This window comes from Dermochelys coriacea, chromosome 7 (assembly GCF_009764565.3).
Source record: "Dermochelys coriacea isolate rDerCor1 chromosome 7, rDerCor1.pri.v4, whole genome shotgun sequence".
Lineage (NCBI taxonomy): Eukaryota > Metazoa > Chordata > Testudines > Dermochelyidae > Dermochelys > Dermochelys coriacea.
This window is the reverse complement of record NC_050074.1, coordinates 124,738,459-124,750,528: the sequence shown is the minus strand read 5'-3', so window position 1 is coordinate 124,750,528 and position 12,070 is coordinate 124,738,459. Positions and strand designations below refer to the sequence as shown.

Below are 12,070 nucleotides of genomic sequence, written 5' to 3'. Positions count from 1 at the left end.
AAGCCTGCAATGAGATCTGCATTGAGAACCGCACGAGTGCTTAGTACTTGCAACTCAGCACTTGTGACCCACCCTACAGTAACGCACCAGTGGTGCGTGGCGCACGGGGATGACCTTTTAATAACAGTCCAGTTTGGACATGCAAATGTCCTGATTGAATTCAGCTGTAGATTTCTAAATGGGTGCTGCTGCCTACAACCAGTGCAATGCTTACTGTTGGGTGAGAAATTGAGAGAGCCCACCATGGTGTCCATCTGACACAGTCGCCGCTGTTAGACTGCTGCTGCACGCCCTTCCACATGGAGCGGGAAAGCCACAGTTAATCAATAAAATTAAAGGCTGCTGTGTCGGTGAGTGACATTGAGAGAAAGCAGCCTCCTCTCTCCCGGGCCGGTCTGCATCTCTCCCTTTTGTGTGCGTCTGTCCTGTTGGAAAAGCCTCATGCTTCAAGGTGCTGGAATCTCCTATGCAGATTTCCCCCACTCTTCTTTCCTCCCCTCCCATCTTTCACAATGTTGTTACTGTTGCAGCTGCTTCTCCCAACCTCCCCCCCCTTCTTCCCCCACCCCAGCTCTTCAGCAGGGGCTGCACCGAGTTTGTGTGACCTTAGCACTATATTCATGCTTTAGGAGTTACCTTCCATAATGATGTCAACTGATTAGGTTAGTCGGCTAGTGGCAGCAGCAGCGATCAGACATGACATGTTCTAATGATTCGCTAAGGCTTTGCAGGCTGTGTGTAGGGGGGAGCGTCGAGTGGTTTGGGGGAAGGGAGTGGGAAGGCAGGGGCCCCACAGGTGCCGACAAAGACTTTGACCTTTGCTGCTATAATATCAGTGTTTCACAGGCAGGGCGGTTCGGTAACCCACTTTCAGCCCATCAAAAATTGATTTAATTGCAATTTTTTCCCCCAATTAGGAGCACTGGAGCTTGACTAATTGGAGTAATAGAGAGTAATAAGGCTCCGATAAAAAGCCTTCCTCTGCTTCCTTTGTATCTTGTGTCATTGCCGGTCAGAGGTCAGAGAGCTTGCATATTCTATTAGGCAAAGTTGCCTTCATTTGTACAAATTAGTTTACCCAACAGTAATTAAAATGCCAGTGCCGGTCGGGGAGAGCTGAATACAATTGATGGGCACGTTGGTGAAGGATTTGACAGCTCCGGTGGCCTCCCTTGCCAAAGCGTGGCAGTGCTGATCCAAAGGCTACAACCCACAGACCTGTGCGGTTAGCGTTGCAACACCGAGAGCCTCTCCCGCGTTCTCTCCTCTTCTCTGAGACTCTCACTCCCCTTCTCTCTGGACTCTCTTCCTCCCCATATGCCTCTTATTCCCCTTTCGTTTGTCCCATCCCCGCCCCCTGTCTCTGTGTCACAATCTGCCTACATCTTCCTGCCTGACCCTCCCCGTTCCCAGCTGCCGGGCTCTGGGGAGCAATAACTCCTTTGTTTCCCTGTTTGATGGTTCTCCGTATACAATCATCTCCAAAATGAAACGAGGTCCAATTCCAGAGGGAAGGGGAGAAGGAAAGAAAAGGAGCTTGCACGTGTCAACTGGATTCTGGACTCCAGATACCTCCAGAGCAGAATGGGGCTGGAGAAGCAATCTGTGTACAGTTCAGAGGAAGGGCGTAAGCCTGGGGCACGATGGAGTGTTAGAAAAGAAGGATCAAAATGGTGTCAGGTTGGATGCTAAAAAGGGGGTTTTCACCTGAGGTTGTTGAAGCTCTTCGTGTAGCCTGCATATCCAGCTCAACTGGAGTTGATCCTGCAAGCCTTTAGTTTGCCAGGGGAGAAGGTATGGATCAGCAAAGGGGTCTTCCGTCTTTGTAGCCATGACTGATCCCAAGAGCTTTGCAAACTGTCTGTGCTGGAATTGCTTCCCCTACCTTTGAAATGTAGCTATCTCTGGCCAGTCAACACAGCAGGTTAGGAGAGGAAGTAAAGAGAGAGAGACTGTGATTATTTGAAACTGCAGGGGGAGTTTAAAGAGGCCCCCGCTGGAATTTAGCCAAGATACTCCAACTATTGCCAAAAATGCCATTGGATCTTTAATGACCACAAATCCGTGAGATGTTTTGCATCTCCTCCAGAGGTAACATCAGAATACTCTCCCTTTTGTGGAGGGGGTGATCTCCCATGAAGTGCAAACTCTGTGGTAGGTAGGGTTTGTAGCTGGAGATGGACTGGGTTTTTCAGAGGACCTGAATTTTCTTTCCATCCAAAGTGTTCCGTGTTAAATATAAAAATCTTCGTAAGTCTAAAGAAGCTCCTTGCTTTAGCCATTGGAAAGCAGGTGGGGTGTGCAGCTTGTGAAATAATTGGGAACAAGTGCCAAGTGAAGTCCCCAACTCTCCCATCCAGAAATGGCGGTTGCAGAAATGGAAATGCAGTCACTGCTGGCCTGTGGGCCCTACTAGGCGGTTACGACGTGAACACGAGTGCCCGACAGCATCACGCTTCTCGCACTTCTGGAGGGAGCACTTTGGATGGGACTGAAGAGTCTTCCCCACTGACATTTCCACAGTCCTGCGAAAGAGGAACATCCTGAGAGGCACCATCTCTGTTGGAAAGCCCGTCTGAATGTCTGGGTTTGTGTTTAAGTAAATGTAGGAATTGCCAGCCTGGATCAGATCCCAGGTTCATCTAGTCCAGTGTCCTGCCTTAGATAGGGGCCAGATCTAGGTGCTCCAGGAGAAGATGTAAGCCCCCTGCAACAGCCGATGTGGGGTAATCTGCCCCCACATTAAGTCTCACCTCTTTTCTGTAGGTAGACATGGGCTTAAGCCCTGAAACATGAAGGGTTTAGCTCCCTTGCAAAATTCTTATAAATATAACTCTGGATATTCTTGATTATTCACATAAAATGTCCATCCCTACTGAATCTTGTTCAGGTCTTGTCCTCAACAGCTCCCTGGGGCAGTGAATGCCACAGTCTAATTACGTGTTGTGTAGAAAAAGATATTTCCTTTGATCAGGTTAGAATTTCCCCTCTGTTTAATATCATTGAATGCCCCCTTTGCCTTGTTCTTATGTTGTGTGACAGGGAGAACACAAGTTCCCCATGTATCTTCTCTAGACACTGCATTTCTAGAGAGGATATCATGTCTCCTCTTAATATCTCCTCTCTAAGGTAACAATCTCCATCTTTTCAGACTTTTTCCAGCCCTTGGTCATTCTCGCCTCTCTTCAGTAACCCTCAGGTCCCTTTCCTGAGCTGATAATTAATATAGAACCCTGTTAGATATCTGAATAGCTTAATTTTTTCCTCCCAATATCCATTGCTTTGTATTTATCAAATTATTGAACTTCATTGGCTGCAGTGTTGCACTTTCACCTGGAACACAGTTAGATTTGGTGAAGGGAATCGGACTAACCAGCCTGAAGGCTTCTATCTATAGACCAGGTTCAGTGGAGCAAGGGCAGTGGTTTGCCCAACATCACTGAAGATCTTCATGAGCTCCATTCACTCTTTGGCCTCTAGCAGTCATTAACAGGGTCTGCTTCCTCCACTGGTCCCATTGACACCATATTGATCCTTCTCTTTAATCTTTGCAATGACAGTCCCCGAGCCACACTGCTGCCCATGGGAGAAATCTCATCCCGCTGCTGTTTGCAGTTGAGACTTTTCTGCAACGGTTGTTAATCTGGTTGTGTCCTTCTAGGCTGGCGGGTATTGAAGTCTCTCTGAACATTGGAAGCCCCTGCAAGGGTAGGGGAGCCTCTGGCTGCAATCTAGTATGAGAGCACTAGAGTGGAACGGCCCAGAAGAGTAGGAAAGCTGCAGGTTTCGGGCAGGGGAGCAACAGTGTGCAGCTCTCTTTAGATGATGCTTTAGAGAGTTGGGACGACTTGGGAGTAAGGAGAAAAGGACCAGTGAGAGCTCCCTAATCCCTACCACAGGCTGGTTGGCGGTCAGAATGGCAGGGATTAGAGTTTGCGGTTCCTCCCACCTTTCCCTTCCTATTGATTTACCTCCATGCTAATTTAGACCTGTGGCCATGGTCAAAGGGGCTTGTTGCATACCTTCTGTGTCTGCAAAGCAAGGGGCTTCTCTTGTTTGCATGGGTTTTTTCTCTTTTTTTTTAAAGGAAAAAATCTCAAGAACCCATTGCCCGCTTGACTGGTTCCCGAGCTGCTATTATGTTTCTAACCACAGTAATTGGCTTTAGTAGTTATTAATGGATTACGTTAAAGGGGGAAAAAAAGACAAAACCCAACACCTAGCTATGTAGTTCTAGGCTTCATTGACCAAAATGCTGCCTACAAAATTGGCGGTCAATTGCAGAGTTGTTGAAGTGACTCTTTTGTGCCGCTCTGTACTTAACAGCCTGTCAGTATTTCCCATTCTAACACCCCTCCTGGCTCTTCTCTAAGGAACTGGCGGTGAGGGTTGGCATGGGGCAGGGAAGCTAGGCCTTCAGCATATCGGGTCCAGAGCATGTGATGTTGAATCACGTCTGAAAAACAATGCAGTGCTGATTTTCTTTCGTTAAAGTGACATGGTGGCCTCTGTCAGTTACTTTAAAGAGGCGTTCCCCGACCTCCTGTAACTGTTGGAGTGTGCGTGGTGCCGGGTCCCCACCCCTTCCTGGTAACATATTTGGTGGGTGCTAGTTTATGGCCAGGGGAAGGTTGATCTTTCAGCTGAAACAGAGAGCGAGAAGACAGAGAATCCTGGTTCCAATCCAGCTCTAACCCCAGACACGTGCTTGGTGACTTGGGCAAGTCATTTTCCCTTCTCCGTGCCTCCATTTCCCTTTCTCTAACATGGGGATAATAACGCTTGCCTACCTCACAGAAGGCTGAAGATGAACTAATTAGTTTGTTAAAGCAGCCCGAGACCCTCCCCCAGCTGAAACTTGTGAGTTAAATCCAAGGGACTTCTTAAAAAAAATTTTCTGGCTATTTTAACAGCTTGGCTGTTTACAAACACCTGGTTCCTTATTCAGTTTGTCCCTTCAGCTGCCATGCATCGTGTGCCAGCCCAGAGTACATTAAAGCTCAGCTTGATACCAGTCTGGATTTAAAGGTTTGACTCCATTTCCTGCATTTGAGCTAATGCCCATCATTGTGATTTTGAGGGTATCTTCTTGGTAGTTATAACAGATGAGACCTTCTGAAAGATAACTTGTAGCAACTCTTGTTATAAGTTGATGATTTTTGGTTCAGGATGGAGGCTGGCACACAAGAGCATGTGAGACTTGCCATATGACTGGGTTCCTGCAATTAGAGGTCTGGGATTGGGGTCCCTGCCTTATCAAATTGGTTCAAGACCAGGGACTGTAGAGTGACTCTGGAGCCCAGAAGTACATCAGTGGTCTGTATTCATCACATGAGATTTTTGAACTGACATTGTAGGAAAGTGTGAATGAAGCCAAGTTATATGGCCCAATCCGTTCTAGGGGTGGGTGTTTCTACCATGCTTCTGGCCTGTAACTACGCTGTGAAAGTGCTGCACGTTCTTTTGCTGGCTGATTCCAGGCATGACCAGAAAGTAACCAGGGGGGAGGGTGTTATGCAGGGTTTATACACAGTTACGTTGAGTATTGTGCTAGCGTCACTGTTGAGGATACACTTTCTCACGTATGTTATAACTTACAGCACTCCAGCTCTTCCAGTCTGGGGTCCCCATGCAGCTCTGCCAAAGTTCCTAAATCCTGACCTGCAGCATTCTCTGCTGTTCCAGTCCTGGTTCCTCCTGCAGTGCTGTGTGTCTTGGCCAACTCGGGGGGATCCGGGGTAGACATCCTCAGCAACCAGCCATTCTTCTCCTTCAGATCCTTCCTCCCAACACTCCTTGGCCACAATGCTTCTAAAAACGTGACAATGGTTAGGCCTCTTGGTGTGCTGAGACCACTACTTGTCACACTGACCAATGTTTTCTCATTGGTTCCTTGTATTCCCCTGTCAGTCTCTCTGAGTCCATCTGTTCTCTCTTGTCTTACGCTTAGATTGCAAGCTTCTGTGTTTGTACGTGCACCTAGCACATGGCTGTGGCTCCTAGGCACTGTGATAATACAAACCGAATCACAACGTTCTTGGTGTCTCTGCTGTTTCTTGCCCTGAATTAGAAATGTTTTCCATGTAGCGCTGCTCTTCTTCACACTCCAAGGGAGATGGCTAATGCTGTTTTGTTTTTTGACAGTTCCTTCGTGACTGGGACAGCTTGCTGTGGACACACGTCTCCTCTGAGAATCTGGGACTTAGAGAGGTAAGCATGCGGCCAGACCTTACTGTGCATGTTTCATTTTTTGTGGGGAGGAGGAGAAATGCACAGCTGAGGCTGCCTGTAACCTGACTGTTGTCTGTGGTTTGCCAACTTAGTCATTTGTCAGCCATGTGGAGGTGAGATCTCAAGAAAAGTGACTTTCAGTTCCTCAGAATAAGGGGTGAGGTGAGAGTTTCAGGGTTGACATGAGGCAACTCAGCTTGAAAAAAGGACTCCATACCAAATGTGAAGCCAAGAGGGAGTGTGCAGAGAAGAGGCCAAGATTGGGAGCTTGGTGATAATCGGGGGTGCGGGAGAAGGGAGGGAGGGGATCTGATGTCAGAGACAAGGAGTGGGGGAATGACACAAACTTAAGATGGACATCTAAAGAACTTCCCATGAAAAGTATTCCATATCCTGAGATCTCAGCCAGGACTGAGACATGGGACTCTTAAAATGACTGACAAAGCACTAGAAAACTGGTAATTGTGGATAATTCTGTATCAGCAAAGATGGTTGGGTGATCTAAAAGGGCTTCTTCCACCTTTGTCTCCTATGAGCCTGTGAGCTTCAAACCTTATGCCTACTTAACCATGTCCAGTAACCTTTTTCCTAGCCATATCCTTGAGGGCAGGGTGTTTAGTGAATTGAACATTTCAGAAGTCCCTTGCTGTCATACAACTCCTGTATATTCTTCCAGCTTCTGAAGATAAAGAGAAAGACATGGATATCGTACAGAGAGTAGGAAATACCCTGAGATTTTGTTCCACAGAATACAGTTCAGCAGAGATGGTGTGAAACTCATTTTTACTGTACTTGAATTCAGGTGTTAGTATGCAACTTCTTTGGCCCTGGAAGTCCCCTTCTTTCCCAGTGCTAGGGATTCAGCATGTATATGCTCCAACATTCCAGTGAAGGGATTGACGATCCAGTCCTGTTTAGTACAAAGAACAGACTGGCTGCAATTTTTTTCTTGAGCAGATAAAGGAGAACCAGTTGATGTAAAAAGAAAAGGAGTACTTGTGGCACTTAGAGACTAACAAATTTATTAGAGCATAAGCTTTCGTGAGCTACAGCTCACTTCATCGGAAGTGAGCTGTAGCTCACGAAAGCTTATGCTCTAATAAATTTGTTAGTCTCTAAGGTGCCACAAGTACTCCTTTTCTTTTTGCGAATACAGACTAACACGGCTGCTACTCTGAACCAGTTGATGTAGTTTATTTAGCTTATTCAAGAACAAGGGGGGATATTCAATGAAATTAAAAAGGTGGGAAATTCAAAACCCATAAAGGAAACACTTTGTAGGCACGCAATTAGCCTGTGGAACTCACTGCCACAGGAAATAATTGAGGCCAAGAATGTAACAAGATTCAAGAAAGGATTGGACATTTATATGAATATCAAGACTATCCAGTTATAATTAATAACCACCACATTTAGGAAGGGGTATTAAGCCTATTTTAAGGGCTTAAGTCAACCTCTAACTGTTAGAGAGCAGGATAGATTTGGGGGGCAGATTATTCCACATCTGCTACTGTGGGTTTCTTGCACCTTCCCCAGGAACATCTGGTGGTGGCCACTGTCAGAGACAGGATACTGGCCTGGGTGGACCTGGGGTATGATCCAGTTTGTCAATTCCCATGTTTGGAGTAGCCCATAGCTGACAGAGATGAAAATGGTCACCGCAGCCAGCATCCCTGCCATGCTGAGTGTTTCCTACTGCCTATTCTCCAGAACTTTGCCTAGTCCCATTAAACGCCCCAAGAAACTGGACTTCTACCCTTTCCTCTGGGAGATTGTCTCCCAGACAAATAGATCTCACTGGTGGGAACTGTTCCTTGATATCCAGCCGACATCTTCCTTTGCTTAATTTCATCCCAGCAGTCCTTGTTGTACTAGCTTGTGCCACAGGAACTAGTTCCTCCTCAGTGATGTCTATACTGTCTCTTGAAAGTACTTGTAGATCTCATATCATCCCTCCTCTCTGGTTGCTTTTTGGTCAAGATACACGTTCTATACTGTCTCTCTCCAGCTAAATTGCCCTTTCAAGCAATTGAGTTATTTTAGTTACATTTATCTGAATTCCTTCCAATTTGCCAACATTCTCATGCTATTGAGATGCCAGGGGCTGAGCACAGGGAAATCTGGAGGTCTAGTTCTGCTTAGCATTTTCTGCTTGTAGTTCACCGTGGTGAAGGGTTGAATAGTGACATAGTAATTTCATGTGATCACCTAAATGTGTCTTTCCTTCAGTCTTAATAAGTGGGAGAGGCTAATGGTCTGGGTCTCTGCACGCGGGCTGTTGGGGTGTAATAAAGTGTGGTAAAGCACTGCCTTAGGATTCTGGACAGGCTGGGTTCCAATCCAGCAATTGAACTCCACTGAAGGGAAGTTTGAGGTTGGCAGCCTGGGGGTCTCTGTGTACTGAGGAGTGAACAGCACATGTATGACAAGATCATAATAGCACAGCACAGCTGTATGTGATGGGTGTGCTCCGCTTCGGTCTGGAATAGCAGGGAGGGAGGCCTTGCACATCAGGATTGAGGGGTGCTGGCTGAGCTGAGGGCGGGGGGACAGTCGTCCAGGACTGAAATGTCAGGGGGGCTGTGGATTAGGATTGAGGGGCATGAGCAGAGCTGTCTATGTGGGGACCCCAGGGCTGCAGAGATGGGTGCGGTGTTTGTCAGCACTGAGGTGCACTGGCAGAGCTGGGGGGTTAGGTTTGGGGGCCGAGAGAGAAGCAATTCTGCCCTTTTATTTACAGACACTGTCTGTCACAGCTGGCTGTGGACGCTGCTATTCTATAGTTGTAGTTGATCATTTAAGTTTTCAGTTTTATTATATCTTTAAAGAAAAACAAAGGACCTGCTATAATTGATGCTGTCCAGAATTAACCCTGGCCCGTGATCTTTGGTGAACCAGATGCTGAGCTGTTCAATTCCAGACTGGGGCTTAGATGCTGAGGGGATGGGGGCTTAGATGTTGAGGGGATGGGTGCCCTTTGAGATACCAAAGGTGATGGACAGGCTCTGAGACCCTAGCTGTGCTGTGGCCTCTTGTGCTCATGAACTTCTCCTGGCTCCCTCTCAGAATGGAAGCATCTGCCAGGAGTGAAGGGACAGGCTCCAGGGTAAGGCTGTAGTCATCCAACAGCCTGTCCCAGAGAAGCCCAAACAGATAATAAAGCTGTGCAGAAAAATAGGATTAAGGTAACGAACAGGCATGAAGGAGTTTGATCTTTCAATAAGGCCAAAGCCTGATTGACAGGTAGATCAAAAAGGCTGGGACAGCCTAGCCAATGGGCCTAGCGCATCGGGCCGATTCTTCCCTCTTTACCCATCCCAGCTGGAGTGCGACCGGTGGGCCCTGTCTGTGGAGCATGCGGGAGATCCCCAGGGTGGATCTGAGAACAGGTCTTCACCTGCCTCTGCCTCTCACAGTGACACCCCCAGGAACTCAGAGCATGGATCAGCCCCCAGTTGTCGTGTCAGTGCTCCTGTTGTCCAACACTAAGCTGTGGTGGTCTCCTGAGAATTCCTGTTCCCTTGGGGTGGGTGGTCTCTTGAATTCTCCACAGCTGAGAGTTGGAACTTGCTACAAAAGATTTAAAGCTAAATAACCGGAGAATCCTGATCTTCTTAGTTCCAGACTGGATAAATCCTTGTCTGATACATGCAGCTGTTGTTCTTGGCATATGGTGTTAGGCCCTTTCTGTTCTCTGGGGTGTCCTGTTGGGATGGGGTGTCTGGGACTAGGACAAATGTCTTCACCTGGAAACTCCTTCTGAGCCTTGCACAGGGTGGGCTGGAGTTTGGGGTGAAGATATTGTTGGGGGAGGAGAGGCCCTTCCTTCCCCACTAACTATCTTTAGTTCTAAACAGGTTCAGCTGGTGGCATCGGACCAGAGCCTCAGAGGCAATTTGCAAAACGGAGTCGAGGGCAGTGGGATGACCCTGTAATGCTCAGTCACTGACTTCTGGCTGACATTCCAGCTGCAGGCACACACCTGGTCCTTTCCCCTGGCGTGACTAACATCCGTTGTTCCCAAATGAGTATTTTGAGGCTGCCCCTTAGACTCTGTCCTCCGGGACAAAGCCACGATCTCACGGCATCTTAACGCCTTGTTCTGTAGTGGCTGGAAGTCACCCTGTTGCTTGACGCTATTGCCACTCTGGTCCCAAAGATGTTTGGGGAGGCTCTTAGTGTCCTGCAAGCTCACCTTCACAGATATGGAACGACTGGAATTACCCCACAAAATTCTTGGATGGAAATCCTGGCGGGTCGCTCCACTCGGCCAGGTCTGAGTGCACTGGGGATGCTACAGCGCCGTCCTTATGAGAAATGCTGTTATGGTGCGTCTTGTTTTGTGGCCAAAACTGAGGGCAAAGAATGTACGGTAGGGAACAGGCTTGCCTCCGCCAGGACTAGATGCTCCTTAGTATCGGTAATTCTGAAGTTCTGCCTCGGGAGGTGGGCGAGGGCTGGTATCCAGCTCATCTTGACTTCTAACCCCAGCTGTCCTGCTGATTCCCTCTGACTTCCCTTTAGCAAGGCACTTGATCTTTCTCTGCCCATTATGGGGTATGACCCTTCTGGCCTGTTTCCATGTTGCGCCATACACCTGGCGTTCCCTCTCTATCCCAGCCCTCCAGCTGCCCATGCCCTCTTCGTGTTAAACCCTGCCCGAAAACTTGTTTTTTCGACAGGCGCTAACATGGCTTATAAAAATACTGCCACCAGCCCATTTGAAGGGCAAGGTGCTGTGGGATGGAACCTTCCTTGGAGTCTCCCAGCACACTTGGTGTAGATTCTGAACTCCTTGGGACGTGGCCCAGGACTGCTTGTCTGTCTGGAACAGCACTGAGTTCAGTATCGCTGCTCAGCAAGTAAGGAGCCCTCGGGTCATGACTGGCTCAATCACACCTACTCCCTCTGGGCTTGTGAGGCATGACCTGTTCCACAGCTTTTTAGAACAGAAACCCTGCCTGCCTCCAGGCATCGCCATCAGCTAACCCCTTGGGCAGGTTATCCAAGATCTGTCCATTCTGGGGTTCTCTGCACCGGCCTGGGGAGCAGCGGGTTCCGGAGGGACCATTATTCTGATCCAGTATGGCTGTCCCTGTGTCCTGAACACTTGGAATATGCAAAGCACCATGCTGTCCTTTTGTAAACCTGCAGCGTGCTACTCCCCCAGAGGCACATGGGCCCTGAAACTCGGGAGAAGGCATGTTAACTGAGCTAAGGTTAAACAGCCGCTGCTTCTCTCTTCCTTTTTAAATATCCCAACTCTTTCCTTTGAAAGCGTTTGTGGGAGCTTCTTTTCTTTTCTTTTTTTATTTTCTTTTCTTTCTTTTCTTTTCTTTTCTTTTTTAAAGAACCCTCTAATTTCTCTTTTGGGTCCCTCCATCTCGCAAGCTCTTTGAAATCGGCTTTACGCCGTCTCTGACACCAAACTGACACTTTGCGTTTCCCCACTTCTTATCCCTTTATGGCAACAGATGTTGAAATTTTGTATCCCTTTTATCTGTCCCTCTTCGCCCTCTTCCTGTAATTAGGTTTCCCTTGTTAGCAGTACAAAGTGGGCTGGTGCTGCCTGGCCTTTTGAGCCATTGTGTATGAGCACATGTGGGTTGTTTTTTTTGGTTTTTTTTTTTTTTTTTTCGGAAAGGTCCCTTCCCCCTTAAGTGGTAGGGGTGGTGTGGACGAAGGCTGCAGCTTTTTTGTTCTCCATTTATCTCTGCCACCTTTTCAAAGGGATGAAAAAGAGCGAGGGAGAGGGTGCACCGAGGGGAAGATGCAGAGTTGCATTTCTTGACCCAGTCAGGCCTCCTGTGCCCTGCCTCCTCTTCAGGTGTTCCAGGCA

General features: G+C 47.9%; 1 protein-coding gene across 3 annotated transcripts in view; it reads left to right on the top strand.

Moving 5' to 3' along the window:
• FBXW4 (F-box and WD repeat domain containing 4) overlaps positions 1-12,070 on the top strand; it is a 91,564-nt gene that overhangs the window by 63,725 nt on the left and 15,769 nt on the right. For all 3 annotated transcript variants that reach the window (XR_006283029.1, XR_005293813.2, XM_038408150.2), the window contains exon 6: positions 6,145-6,210. Coding sequence is in view for 1 of the 3 variants with exons in the window: in XM_038408150.2 (XP_038264078.1) it covers positions 6,145-6,210 (66 nt within the window). In the remaining 2 variants the exon portion in view is untranslated. The remainder of the gene's footprint in view (positions 1-6,144; positions 6,211-12,070) is intronic.